This window comes from Vipera berus, assembly GCF_964194415.1.
Source record: "Vipera berus genome assembly, chromosome: 5".
NCBI lineage: Eukaryota > Metazoa > Chordata > Lepidosauria > Squamata > Viperidae > Vipera > Vipera berus.
The window spans coordinates 91,692,914-91,708,483 of record NC_138207.1 but is presented as its reverse complement, the minus strand read 5'-3'; the positions used below and the strand labels follow the sequence as shown (position 1 = coordinate 91,708,483).

At 39.8% G+C, this 15,570-nt stretch overlaps 1 protein-coding gene across 6 annotated transcripts in view; it reads left to right on the top strand.

The window, feature by feature from the left end:
* FBXL15 (F-box and leucine rich repeat protein 15) overlaps positions 1-9,802 on the top strand; it is a 33,636-nt gene extending 23,834 nt beyond the window's left edge. Inside the window, exons 4-6 of one of the 6 annotated variants that reach the window (XR_014026621.1) lie at positions 7,501-7,694; positions 7,789-8,272; positions 9,164-9,802. Coding sequence is in view for 4 of the 6 variants with exons in the window: in XM_081329245.1 (XP_081185371.1) it covers positions 393-582 (190 nt within the window). In the remaining 2 variants the exon portion in view is untranslated. Of the gene's footprint in view, positions 1-392; positions 3,002-7,500; positions 7,695-7,788; positions 8,273-9,158 lie in introns of those variants that run through there. The other 5 variants (XR_014026622.1, XM_081329247.1, XM_081329246.1 and 2 more) reach the window with 5 other exon arrangements.
* The last annotated feature ends 5,768 nt before the right edge of the window (positions 9,803-15,570 follow it).

Here is a 15,570-nt window from a genome sequence, read left to right as displayed (position 1 = left end):
GAATTCCAATGTTTGAATTATGCTGCTTTTTTGAAGGTCCTGAAACCTATGAAGCAGTTCTGACCATTCCAAGAAAAGGCGATTGGTTGTGCATTTTTGGAAGGCTTGAAGGTTTTTATGATTTTTTAATGGGTTGGTAATGTGAAAATGGTAGCACTTTGCTTTGAGAGTTCCTGCACCCCACATTAGTGGGGTGGGGCCTAATTGTGCAACCCCAAATTGGCCATTTTGCTCCAAAAATTACAGGGGATGTAAAAGGTTGCATCGTCATTCCAGGTATAATAGAAAATGCCAGGAATTACTGCATATGGACTCTGCACTATTTATTTCCAAATAGAATAGTTCTTGGTAGATGACTGTATTCTTGATGTTTTGTATGTTCTCTTTAATAGGACCTTGGCAGAATACTGCCCTAAGCTGCGTGCCTTGAAGGTGAAGCACTGTCATGATGTTGCGGAATCCAGCCTGAGCATATTGCGTAGTCGTGGAGTGGAGTTGGATGTTGAACCTCCATTTCAACGTGCCCTAGTTCTCTTACAGGATGTAGTGGGCTTTGCCCCATTTATTAATCTTCAGATCTAATGAAAAGAAAATATTGGAAATTGACTCTGGGTAATCCCACAAAGTCTAAGATTTCACCTTTATTGTTGTGAACTGGGCCTGTTTTGAGCTATTAATTCCTCATGTGGAAGTCTGTATTGAAAAAACAAACAGTATGCATTCGCATGAAACTTATAATTTCTAGCTTCCATTATTGATGCTTCTCATTAATTGGTCTACTTGTCTATTCTTAAAGGTATTCTAGAGATTGATTTGAACTCACTCGCTACTGTAAAGTAGCTCCAAGCTATGGCATTGTTGAATCTGTTATCTGGCGACTTTTTCGTATGGAACTTGACAAATCAGTTTGGAAATACTGTGGGAAGATTTAAAAACTTCTTGGAGGCCAAGAGATGGGCAACACTATACTTTTCCTGTTGTTTTGAACTGAATGCTTGTGGAATACTACTGCATCTGTTTAGGGTGGATACTATTTTTTAGTTTTGTATTTCTTTTTAGAGTTAAAAGAAAGATAATTTTAAATCAAGATTGAAGTCTTGGTGACCATGTGGACACAGCCATGCAGTGTTAGTACATACGTATTGAGGTGGATTGCCATTGTTTTTTGGGACATTTTGACTTTCCAGTCATATCTATAGTCTTAATATTCCCTGGCGATCCAAGTATTAATCAGACTCAATTCTGCATAGTAGAACTGTGCAAAACATTTCAAATCTAACTGTTCCTCATTTGAAACATGTTTCACCTATGAAGCACCTTGTCTTGAATGAAAAGTATCTAATCTGAGTAATTTAGAAGTGTTTCAAGCTCATGTGTGAAAGTTTGTTGTGTCAAAACAGTTCAGTTCAAAATGTTCTGTATATCTTTTCTTAGTTTCTGAGACTAAACATAGTCAGAATTATAGAATAGATGGATTATAATACTGATATCCACAAAATTGTTTCCTTTGAAAGACAAATATGGTAATAATGCTTAGAGAAGAAATTACTGTAACTAATATTTAAATGACTGGAAAACCATTGGAAAGTTCCTGTATGAAAGAAAGTATATTTTATAGTAATTTACATAAATATGGTTAAATTATACATAAAGCCTTGTAGATCAGCAAGAGTACTGTCATGGAAGAATTAATACTTCCCTATCAGAGGGCGATGAACCGTGGTAAAAATAAACAAAACCGAGGCATATTCTGAGTCCTTCGGGAATAGGGCGGTATAGAAATCTAATAAAATAAAATAAATAAATAAATACTGTATATAAAAATTAACTGTTAGCAATTTTAGGTCTTCTGTATGCAGAAGATAGGTTTTCAAAATTGTATATATAAATTAAGGGAATCCTAATATCTTAGATAAGTAAGAAGTTTAATGCCTTACTTCTTGGCCAGTAACTAATAAATCAAGTACTTCCTTGATAATACACAGGGTTATCAAATAATTCAGTGTAGCTTGCTTTTCTTGTCTGGCTTAATATTGATCTATGTTACATTCCTCTTTTTATTTATAACATTCTCCTTTTGAACTAACCTGTTTCTCAGTAAAATATTACCAATTTTGTGGATTGTAGACATAAAGGGTTCATTATAATAAGTCTCAAAGTATGTATATAGTCCACTATGTTAAGCTGTCTGATTTATCTCTATACTATTTTGGGGAAATTCGCAAAGTCAGAATATCTTTTCTAGTAAGAGTCACTGAATCTGTCAATTAAAAGCAAATTTTATTTCTCTCACCTTAGCAAGAGGCATAAGGTCAGTAGCATAGAATAGTTGTGTAATCCAAGCACACATGAGGAGTGCTTCCAATTTTAATACTGTGCAGAAAATAGTATGTATTTTAATTCTCAAAAAATTGGGAATGAATAGAATACATATATGTCATTGCCTCAAACCTGCACTAAATAATTCAGTGTAGATAGGGGTCTTGTTTGTGTACTGTCTCTTAATGGGTATTATAAAAGCTCTACTATAAAAGTAGAACTATAAAAGTAGAACTGCACACTCGAGAAGGATATATTGTACAAGGATTTTTCTTTTTCTTTTTTTTTATTGAAAAGTTTTACAGTACATTTTAACTTTAACAATTTCCCCCTCCCCCCACCCCTACCTAACCCTCCCTATCCCTCCCACCCATTCCCCCCTCCCCCCCCCCGACTTCCCAGAGCTAAATACAGGGTATAAGAACAAAGAACAATCATAAGCATCCATATGCTAACAACAATAAACTATTAATTCTATCACCCTCTAGCTCATATAAAATAATTACAAGCAATATTAATATTACATATAAAAAGAAAAGAAAACAGAAAAGGAAACTTACTCAAATGCTAAATGAAATTTCTTAGTCCCATATTTGTTCTGAATATAATCAATCCACTTTTTCCACTCCATAATATAACGTTCTTGCGAATGATCTTTCAGGTAAGCCGAAATCTTTGCCATTTCCGCCAGGTCAGAAACTTTTAGAGTCCATTCTTCTATAGTCGGCAGTTCCTCCTTTTTCCAATATTGACCTATTAAAAGTCTTGCTGCTGTGATTAAGTTCAGCATCAACTTAACGTCCACCACAGTAGCTTCTGTAATTATGCCCAACAAAAACAGTTGCGGACAAAACTTTATCCTTTGCTTAAAGATCTTCTGCATATTCCACCAAATTTTTATCCAAAAAGCCTTAACCTTTTTGCAGGTCCACCATATATGAAAATACGTTGCGTCTTCGCCTCCACACCTCCAACATTTAGGCTGATAATTCGGATACATACTTGCAAGCTTTTTAGGGTCTAGATGCCATCTATAAAACATTTTATAAAAGTTCTCTCTTAGGTTTTGGGCTTGCGTGAATTTTACGTTCCTCACCCAGATCTTTTCCCACGTGTCCATTGTAATAACTTCTTGAATTATTCTGAGCCCATTTTATCATACAGTCTTTAACAAGTTCTGTTTCTGAATCAATTTCTATCAATGCAAGATATATCCGTTTAATATGTGCTGGACCCTGGTTTCTAATTTGCTTTATCAAATTTTCATCAGTCATTGCAAAACCAATTTTCTGATCTTCTTTCCACCTAGCCCGTAACTGAGTATATTGAAACCAAGTTTGAACAATCTTCTCATCTCGCAAGAGATTGTACGGCTTCAAACACCAGACATTTCTTTCCAAACTTAAAATCTCCTTATACGTAGTCACATCATGTTTGAAGCCAACATTTATGTTTTCTATTGCGTGTTTTGGGATTGCCCACAACGGCATCTTGTAATCTAGCTTATGTCTATACTTCTTCCAAACTCTCAACAATGCCTGTCTTAAAATATGCACTTTAAACACATTATCTACCTTCTTATCATACAACAAATATGCATGCCAGCCAAATAACAAGTCATGGCCCTCAAGATTTAATAATCTCTCTTGTGTCAAATTAATCCAATCACTTATTCCTGATAACGCAGCAGCTTCATAATATAATTTAAGATTAGGCATTTTAAGACCACCTCTTTCACGAGTATCCTGCATAATCTTAAGTTTAACTCGTGGCCTTTTCCCTGCCCAGACAAATTTATTGATACCCCGTTGCCATTCTTCCAAATTAGAATCTTTTTTAAGGACCGGTATCATTTGAAATAAAAATAAAAATTTAGGCAGGACATTCATTTTCACTGCTGCAATTCTTCCCAACAAAGACAATTGCAGTTTTTCCCAGCTCTCCAATTCTTTTTGAATTTTTCCCCATAACTTTTCATAGTTATTTTTATATAACTTTGTATTAGAGGGTGACAAATACACCCCCAAATATTTGACCCTTTTAACAATCTCAAATCCAGTTAATCCTTCTAAAAGGGCCTTTTGCGTTACTGTCATATTTTTGGCCAAAATTTTAGTTTTTTGTGCATTAACCTTAAATCCAGAAACCTTCCCATATTGCATTATTATCTCCATCAGGTCCACAACAGAGTTTTCTGGCTGAGTCACCGTAACAACGGTGACGGTGACAAGGATTTTTCATCAGGTGGTTGCAGCTTGTTAAATTACATGTTATGTTGCTTAATGCAGGGCTTTTCAACTAGTGGAATGGGTACCACCTGTGGTACATTGGCACCTGGCAGGTGGTACGCGACCATCCTAGAAAAGTAGTGGGGGAGGGGAATGAGCTGAACCGGTGGCAGCACCACACAAGCCTGAGCGAGAGATGGCTGGAGCTGCAGGGTTGTCAGCGCTCAATGGATGTGCTAGGATCAGCGCTTCTTCGGGGCTGTCAGGGCTCAGTGGAAGCGCCAGGATCAGTGCCAGGCTCCAGCTGGAGCTCAATGCTGATCTTGGCGCTTCTGAGCCCAGAAGAAGTGCCGATCAGCTGGAATGTTGCAGCATCTCCAGGGTCTTGTGATTTACATTCAGATGCTTGTCAATTGATTCATATTCATGACGGTCACAGTGTCCCAGGGTCATGTGAAGTGACCAAAAACACCTGCAACCATCCAGCAGATGAGGGGGAATAAAAACCAAACACCTCCCCACCCCACCCCCACTGCCAATCCTCAACAGAAATGCTGACAACAATAAAAATCTTGGACAGGAGGAAGAGCGCCACCGGGCAGGCAGGCAGGTGTCTTGCTTGGCTGTGGCTTGGGGGGGCATTTTTTTCAGTTCCATTGTAACTTTGAACAGTCACTAAGCGAACTGTTGTAAGTTGAGGACTACCTGTACTTCATCACTTTTTTCCTTTTTTGGGGGGGTCATCAAATTTTTGACACCTTGCTAGGTGACTGGTGGTACTTGGATGTCGCCATATCCTAAAAGTGGTACAATGGGTGAAAAGGTTGAAAAGCCTGGTTTACTGTTTCCTTCTTTGCAGTTATAATTCTCAGAGATTGGTGATCATGGATATAATTCATGAAAGTGAAATTTGACAAGTTGGAGTATGTTAGATCAGATTATTTTTCTGAGTTACTAACAATACTTCTGTTTTTCCCATCAATGGTATTTGAAAGATGAAAGATGGAATTGAATCATGAAATTTAAGACATTAGAAAACAAACTTTTGTTTAAATCAAGTTTAAACATGGTACTGATTATCTTCTTGCTTAAGAGAATTCATTAAATAGAAAATATCCCTTGGAAATAAAAAAAATGTCTAGTGAAGTGTTGTTGGTAGAAATGAATGATCCCAGTAAAACGCAATGCTATTACAGATTCTCTGCTGGCAGAGCCACAGCTACAATTTATAATTTATGCCATTGTACTTGCCTAATAAATATGATTTAGTGTGTTTTGTCTACAGTATGTTTGAAGGTTTTTTGCTATAGTTTTTATTATTAAATTTTTTGCCACCTATCTCGAGATAATAATAATAAATAATAATAAACCTTTATTGTCAAAGTACAACATGTGTACATTGAGATTAGCTGAGCCTCCCCCGGTGCTCTCTCCCCCCAACACACAGTGACAACAAACCCTCCATCCCACCACACTATGTGAACCAACTACACCACACACCGGCCTCCCAAGTCAATTCTGCATAAGATTATGTCCCATTTAAAAGCCTAACAGCCCACGGATAAAAGCTATTTTTCAGCCTGTTGGTACGGCTGGCTATATTCCTATATCTCCTACCGGATGGTAGGAGAGTAAAGAGATACCGTCCAGGGTGTGAGTCATCCCTGAGAATCTTCCTCACTCTTCCAAGGCAACGAGCCCTGGCGATGTCATCCAATGGTGTCAGGGAACAGCCCACAATGTCTTGTGCTGTGCTCACTACCCTCTGTAATACTTTCCTATCCGCGGCTGTCAGACCAGCATACCAAACCACAATACTATACGAGAGGACGCTCTCTATAGTAGACCGGTAAAAGAGGGTCATTAGCTGTTGTTCTACCCTGTTCTTCCACAAGACCCTAAGAAAGTGAAGCCTCTGTTGGGCCTTTCTAGCCACCTGAGTTGTGTTAACTTTCCAGGTCAGATCTTCACAGAGGTAGACTCCCAGAAATTTAAAGGAGGAAACTCTCTCTACACAGTTCTCTCCGATGTAAAGTGGGGCAGGTTCCTCCTTTTTTCTCCGGAAGTCTAACACCATCTCTTTCGTCTTGCTGATGTTTAGGTGCAAGTTGTTGTTACTACACCATATGGATAGTTTTTGTACCTCCACCCTATATCCTGTCTCATCCCCACCTGTAATAAGACCCACCACAGTTGTATCATCTGCGAACTTGATTATCGCAGTGGATGGGTCAGATGATACACAATCATAAAGAGTATAAAGAGTACAGGTAGGGGCTAAGCACACAGCCCTGTGGCGTGTGCTACTCTCAGCAGCTTGTAACAATAACAAACGAAATTAAAAAGTAAGTTTAAACAAAGCTAAAATAAAATAATAGAACCATAAAATAAACCAAGAAAAAGTAAGCAGAGAAAATATATCAATATGACTAGTTAAAAATACATGGGCAAGTGGGGAGCAGTCTCGGGTGTATGGTGGGAGAAGTGGAATCTGCTATCAATTTAAATAGCCACCTCCAGAATAGTAGAACTTTCCCATTGAATCCCCAGGCCAACTTGCAGAGCCAGTTCTTGCTCTTAAAGATAGGATGTTGGGGGCAGATCTTACCCTGGAAGGCAAGATGTTCCAAAAGGTGGAAGGATCTTGACAGAGTTTTTTGACCAATGGGATCCACAATAGGGCCTCTGCCAGTCCGAGTAGGATGGGCTAATCTTAGTGGGATGAGATGGTTCATGTAGCCTGGGCCGGCTGAGAAGTTGCATTAGCTATTATCTGGGGGAGGAGCCAAGATGGTGAACAGGCAGCAAAGGCTGTAAAGAGCTCCAAAAGTAAAAGCTTTCTTTTGTTTTTATTTTAACTTTTTAACCCCTTTTAACACTGCATTTTTAACCCACCTGTTTTTAACCTATTTTTAAATCTGTTTTAACCTTTGTTTGACTTTTTTATAAAAAGACTTTTTACAAAGGATATATACTGGAGAGACTACCATTGTTTTACCTGCATTTTAACAACTCTACAAGCCAGGATTACCAAGAATGGGGAAAAGGAGAAAGAGACAGCATGCTCACTTGGCAGCACAGAGTTATTCCAAGCCACTGAAGCAGCAGAAAATGGAAGATTTTGTTGCAAATAGACAGCCTGCTCCAGTAAGTAACTCATCTGTATGTGACTCATTGGAATGGGATTTACAAACTGAACTTGAAAGCAAACAGCATATAGAATTTTCTGTTTCTTTCACAGAAAATAGCTCCCCTCCCTGGAATTCAGCACCCGCTTTTCCTGCACTGGATGGGATAGTAATAAACTTAGTAAGGGAGAATGAAACAGATCTCCTTTCCAGACAATGTTAGCTCACAGCTCAAACCGTAAATTCAATCTACAAACTTTTATCAATTGTCACAAATAAGGTTGATTGCTTGAAAGATTCTTTTGCAAAGTCAAACAAACATTGCAGAAGGACCCAGGAGAACACATAATGATAGACATGGGATGGCTAATGCAGAAATGGAAACTAGAATAGGCTCCTCTCTCCCTTCTATAAATGAGAGAGGAAAGGATATCCACAAAGAAAACAACGCTCAATCAGATAGTTCTAGAGGTGACCATTATAACCTCAGTTTACAGACCAACCAGGTTACCTTGCAAATCTATGACAACAGAAGGAATAGAGGACGTTGGAGTGATAGAAAAGCTGTTACGCAGTCTCTAAGCCAGCTGCTCCACTGTAAGTATACACAGATTGATTTATTACATACAAAGTGGCTGCCCGCAAGAAGGCAATCTATGCAGATTTTGCTGTCCTTCAAGGAGTCCATAATTCCCTCAATGCTTCTTAGAATGAAGCACTTCCTGGGCACTTTTTCAACATTTCCAATACATGTTTTCCACTCAGGCAACCTGTGCTCACTCCTGGTTCAGTCTCTCCATGAGGGAACTATTGCTTTAAATCCAAGCAGCAACAGACCTCATACTGATAAGTTTGAAACACGGGCAGCTGAATCAACCTTGAGAAAACAAAGAAGTGATCCACAAACAGAGTTACCCACAATCACTGATTCTGCTGAGGGCATGCCAGAAGAAATGTTGATAGAGTTTAACAATATATTGCCAGAACCTGAGCAAGCTAATTATACACAGAGACTGGATGATTTAAAATAAGATTCACAATAACTACTCAATCTAATGCATCAAATAACAATTATCATAAATATCCTCCAACAAGTGCCCCTATGGAGAACTTGAACTGACTATATGAAGGCCAGTTCAAGAAAAACACTTTAAACATCATGTCATGGAATGTAGCCGGGTGGTATTGTTTCAGAGACATAATCACTCTGATCCTCTGAAAGGTAAGGATATTATATTGGTGCAAGAAACTTGGACTACTGATGATCTCCTGCTTAATGGCTTTTATTCATATAAGCTGGAAGCAAGGCCAGGCAGAGGCCCAGGGAGACTGAAAGGAGGGCTGGGTATATTTATTTCTTACCAACTTGAGAGCAGAAGTCCACACTTATTACCTCTTTAAATCATTCAGCTATGGCCCTTCTCCTCAAGTAGGACTCGGTCCTGCTTTTGATAATTAATGTTTATCTCCCTCCTTCACTAAGAAAAGCTGAAACCACTGCTGTATGGCTGGAGTTGGACCACTACGTTTATAAACTCATGGAACACCCAAATGCCAGGGTCCTACTAGGAGGAGACTTTAATGCCAGATTGGGACCAGATGATTATACATTATTCATGAAACATCATCAATACCCACCATCGGAGGTCCTTATACAAACCAACAACCCCCTCATATGACTCTAAAGACATTAGAGCCCACTGTTGTGATTCAGGGTCAGCCTGTGGGTTCGGCAGTTGGGTCGGACGACTCAGAGGAGGAGGAGGAGGGGGGGTGTTGAAGAGCTTGCTGAGGGGATTGGACAGCTTGATGAGAGCCCTCAGCCAGGCCCCTCTCATCTGGTCACGATGCAGACCCAGCTGTGTGAGCCTGACAGCGTGGATGAAGATGACCCACAGCTGGCCCTGTTCAAGGACGCCCGACGCAGGAGGCAGTCAATCAGGAGTAAACAGAGGAAGGCAATGGGGCTCCTCGGAAGGAGGCAGAGAGAAGCCACGCCCTGAACTGTATTTAAGGGGGAATGCGTGGGAGGGCTGGTTTGCTGAAGGCAACCGCTTTAAAAGCTCCTGTTTCTTGGTTCGTGTCTTGTTCTATTTGTTTTTGTAGCAATAAATTTGGCAGGCGTAATTCCAGCCTCTTGCCTTCTTGTAAAAGGGGTTGTCCCTGCCTTTTCTGCAGGGCCGGTAGCAGGCTGGTACAGAACACCCACTATGTTGGCCTCTGTCTTGCCAAGTTGGCAAATAAATTTAACTTCTTCATATCTAACGGCTCATGGCCTGGTGACTATCCTGGCGAGTTTACATTCATGGCAGGGTCCAAAACTACCACCACCAACTACATCTTATCTTCTATGGACTTAGTCCATTATATAGAAAATTTTGAAGTCCTACTTACCTAGAAAGTGATCATCTTCCTCTGTGTATATACATGAAGCCCTTTATCAGGCAGATACCCTCCAAGGACCATTTTATCCCTGCAATCTCTACAGCTGGCCTAACAAGATGTCTGGTCAAATGGACCCAACAACTTGATCAGAAGGTAAGGAGAGCCCTAACAGGATAATTTAATTTTCAAAAAATCCGTGCAGCCTTCATATCAGCTAACCCGACTCAAGATTTATTAGAATTATATAAAAGTTTAGTTTATGAGCTACAACCATTATTAGCACATGACCAAAATTTCTCAGCTAAGAGGTCCTATACCACCTCCAAACTATGGTTTAATAGGACTGCGTAGAAGCCAAGAAAGACCTTGGCATGCATGGAGCATAAAAGCGAGACTAGATATGGCAATAAAGCAATTCTTAAAACAGTTACTTATACTTAAAAAACAATTCAAGCAATTGATTGCATTCAAGAAGAGACAAGACACAAGGTCTTCCTAGAAACGGCTCATTGTGGCAACAAAGCAAAAGAACTTTATTTTGGCATCTTATAGCTTGCCACTCTGAAAGAATCTATACCCCATTAGACTGTCATCTACTATAATCTGGGAACTCAATTTTCAGAGAATGTATTACAAGATCTATAATGAAGGATTTACCTGAGTGGCCTCCAGTTTCAGAGTCTGAAATCAAATCCCTCATTGGCCAACTCAGGATCAGGAAGGCTCCAGGAGCTGACTTCATTTTGGCTGAATTACTAAAGACTAATATAGAGTGGTGGATACCCGTCCTGGCAGCACTATTCACCTATATTGACTCACCAGGCATGTCCCAGAGGATTGGAGCTTGGCAATTGTGGTCCCAATTTATAAAAAGGGAAAGAGAGACAACCCTGCCAACTACAGACCAATAGGTCTGCTAAATATAATCAGCAAACTCTATGCCAAACACCTTCAAGATAAATTAAAGGAGTGGCTGGACCTTGAGAACCTGATTGCTGAAGAACAAACTGGGTTTAGAGAGGGGAGAGGCACCATAGATCAGTGCTTAGTTCTTCATCATTTGATTGAAAAATATGCATCAGATAGACCTGCATCATTATATGCTGCCTTTATAGATCTTAAGGCAGCTTTTAACACAGTTACAAGGACTAAGCTATAGGAGAAGTTGGAAGCTGCCTCAATTGATCACAGACACCTCCATCTGTTATGTGCCTTACATACCAAAACATCCCTCAAGGTGAGGTGTAATATGCAAGGGTCTCTCTCGAGGTCAGTTGAAACTCAAAAGGGGGTTAAACGGGTGCATTTTGGCCCCCTTGCTCTTCAATTTTTACATAGATGATATGGTAAAATGGTTAAATAATCCAAATTACCGCCCCCAAAAAATAGATGACCAAAGCATTGCTCTGCTGCTCTACTCAGATGACACTGTGATTCTCTCCAGGACTCCAGTTGGCCTTAAAACAGCCTTGCGAGCTCTTGTCCAGTATTGCAAATATAATAAACTGGACATAAATTATGAGAAAACAAAGGCACTCATTGCATTTAAATAGCCACAAACTAGAGCAGGTAACCTTTAAGTACCTAGGGGTGGTCATCCATGCCACTGGCTCACAAAAAGCCCATGGAGAATACGCGGCTGCATCTGGCCAATGATCAGTAAATGCCATTCTTAAATTTTTCCGCACAAAGGGAGGACACTATGTTCCAGCTACAATTAAGCTCTTTCTGGTCAAGTCGCTAGCACAGCTTCTCCATGGGACCTTGCTGGGACCCTCAGCTTTGTGTTTTACACCACTGGAAAGAGTTCAATCCAAATTTATCAGAACAATTCTCCAGATGCCGTGCTGTGTCCCTAATGCACTTCTGCGTCTGGAGACAGGATTAATAAAAGTCGAAGCAAGAATCTGTATAGCTTCCTTAAACATCTGGCTAAGGCTTAATTGCTTTCCGCAAGGCCTTGCTCCATTAACTCTACAAGATAAATTTTCCTTTTCATGGATCAAGGCAGTCGAGTCCAACCTTGCCAAACTAGGCTTCTCGTCAGCCTCAATTCTTAAATTGGACTACGACCAAGGAAAACAAACCTTGCCTCAAAGGGTAGAGGACATCGAGAGGCAAGCAGACTTAGGTATAGCTCCGCTGTTTCTGAATCCAGACTCTATTAGATACGTGGTTACACCTGCCAGGTATCTTAGTCAGTTGGAGTCAGTAAACCACCGGAAAGCATTCTTTCTTGCAGGGTGCCATGCGTGTCCATTGGCCGTCCTGTACAGCAAGTATAAAAAGACACCACTGTCTGAAAGACTCTGCTCCTGTGGTTCAGGAGAGGTGGACACCATTGGACACATACTCCTTCGATGTTCCTTCGGAAAAACCATATCCTCCCCATAATTGATAGGCATCTTGGTCATTTGGAAAGTATTTATCTCCAGTGGTTGCTTAAGGATGAGCAGGCAGTGATCATGGTGCAGGTGGCTAGATTCTGTGCAGCAGCATTGGGGATTTGCCAGAAACATAAATAATCATTTTAGATCTTTTTAATAATCTTTTATAATTCATTTAATTACGTGTTTTATCCAGTTTTAGACTATAGTCAATGTATTTTTACTGTCAGACCAGTATGATTCAGTTTTTCTGAAACTAGCTTGTTTTTGATATGCTGTCTGTAAAACTAGTGTCAACGCTGCTAACATCGAATGTTATTGCTTAACAAGAGATGAAGAAGTAGCCGTTTCATATGTTAAACTTGTGTATTGCTTTAAGAAAGCTAGTTTAAGGTTGGGAGGGGGGATGAGTAGGATTGCACCTTTCAAGGCCATTTTTATCTAGAGAAGATAAGACCTTCTAACGGAAGGGAAACTGTTTCTTTAAATTAATTGGAGAATATGATTAACGACAAAATTAGAAAGGTGGAGAATTGTGTTTTAATATATTGTGCAAGGGGCGGAGATTTCAGATTCCAGTTTCCTTGGAGCAAGCATTTGCTGGTGTATTAGGCTAATAAAGGACTTTAAAGGTAAACAATGCCTCAGAGTCACTTGAAAAGCCCATACGTCAGAAACTTGACAACTAGGTAGACCTTGGTAGCCCATTGATTGCATCATTGATTGTGATGTACTGCTATGTCCTCTTGAGATGGTTCTGTTTAGTTTTGTTTTATTTCGATGTTTGATTTATGTGTGGCCTTTGGCTGTAATAATGAATTGATTGATTGATTGATTGATTGTAGCTTGGACCCATGCCATTAAGGGCTTTAAAGGTCATAACCAACACCTTGAACTGCACTCAGAAGCAGACAGGTTGTAAGGACCCACTTCAATCTACATCTTAAGAAAACAGAACTCTTGGAAATGGTCTCTTCCAAGAGGAATTTATATTAAGAAAAATTGATAGTAGGCATGCTAGACAAGGGATCCCACCACTATTCATTGTTTTAAAGTGTTCCCAAGCAGTCCCCCCACCCCGCAGTTTTTCTGGGCGATTCAAACCAGCAGGTTTCTAGGTGTTAACTCCAGGAAAGGTAACATCAGTCCTGCTCCATCGGCACGATCATTCAATCCTCTCTTTACCCAGATCCGAGGTGTTGCATCTTACCCCCCTTTTCCCTCGCTACTGGTAAAGAGGAGACATTCAGAGGGGCATAGGATGAAAGGCAGATGGTCACATTGTTATGGTTAGCAGACCTGAAGTGAATCAACAAAAGGTTACCTTGTAGTGAATAGAGGAAGTAAAAGTAGTAAAACCCCAATGCATACCCCCCTCCCCCTTAGTAGTATGAGGGAATCCAGGAGATAGTAAGAATTGGTTTTATATCAGAGAAGATAGATAGAAATGAAATACAACTGGATTCTGACATCCTGCACCCCTTAAAAATAAGAGAGATCCACCTGTAAAAAAAAACAAAACAGGTATAAAAGTTAGTCTGGCTTGTTAGGATACTCTGTATGAAACTTCTTTAATAGCATGGGGGCTTTTACATAACGTTTATGGACCCACTCGTTTTGTGAGGAGGGGAGGTGTTTCCATGCTACTAGGTATTGAGTTGTCCCATGATAACTTCTAGAGTCTAGTATTTCCTTTATTTCGAAGTGTTGTTCTCCTTCCACCATGATTGGAGGTGGAGGGGGGGAATTTTGCCCCTAATGGTGACTGTTGCTCTCTTTTCAGCAAACTGCAGTGAAAACTTGGGTGTATTTGTCTAAGATATTTGGGCAATTCTAATTCTACTGTTACTGGGTTTATGATTCTTTTAATTGGAAAAGGTCCTATATATTTTGGTCCAGGTTTTTTACAGGGATGTAAGGATTTTAGGTATTTTGTAGACAAATATACCATTTCACCTATAATAAATGGTGTGGGTTCAATTCTTTATCTGCTTGTGCTTTATATGCTTGCCTAGCTTTGTCTAAGGCTTTTCTAACTATTGGTCAGGTGTTTTGTAATTGTTCTATCCATTCTTTCAGTGATGGGATTACTGGTTTGTTTGGGGCTAGTTCTGGCATGGGGTTGAAACTTTGACCGGTAGCTATTTGAAAAGGAGTGTAACCTGTGCTGGAGTGGACTGCATTATTATAGGCAACTTCTGCGAAAAGCAGTAGGTCCATCCAATTCGGTTGCTAGAAATTAATAAAGCATCTTAAATATTGCTCAAGTACTGAGTTAGATTTTTCAGCTTGATCATTTCCCTGAGGATGATGACTAGATGTCAGTCCCTGAGTGGTCCCTAAAAGGGATAAAAATTCCTTCCAAAATTGTGACATAAATTGCACTCCCCTATCAGATATGATGCATTGTGGTGCCCCATGCAATCTGTAAATATGCTGCATGAAAAATTTCGCTAAGGCTTTTGCGGTGGGAACCTTTTGGCAAGGTATAAAGTGCACCTGTTTGGAAAAAAGTCAGTAACCATCCAGATTACAGGATTCCCATTGCTTTCTGGTAATTCCACTATGAAATCCATGGCTATTTCCCTCTAGGGGGCTGAGGGATTTGCCACTGTTTGTAACAGTCCGGGTGATTTCCCTTGCAACCTCTTTGCAGTTGTGCACGTTGTTCTTTTTCATGGATGGCCACCAAAATTAATTACACTTTTTAATTAAGTGTAATGTTTTTACAAATCCAAAATGCCCTGCTGATTTTGTGTCATGGCAAAGCTGCATGAATGTGACCCTCTGGGTGATTGGTATATATAACTTTTTCCCCATCTAAGGCAGTCCATCCTTAATTGTGCACATGTGTCTATTTTTCTGGAACCTTTCATCTGTTTCCAAAGTTTTCTGGAATTCAATTCCGGTTTGGCTACCCAGCTGCAGTTTTAATTTAGCTTGGGCTCTGGTAGTTACTGGCGCTGCCAGTTGTGATTCCTCCATAAGTGGTTCATTTCATTTCATTTCATTTTATTAAATTTATATGCCGCCCTTCTCCCTGAGGACTCAGGGCGGCTCACAACAATAAAAATTAAAAAACATAGAGTAAAAAATTTAAAAGAGAATTAAACAATAAATACA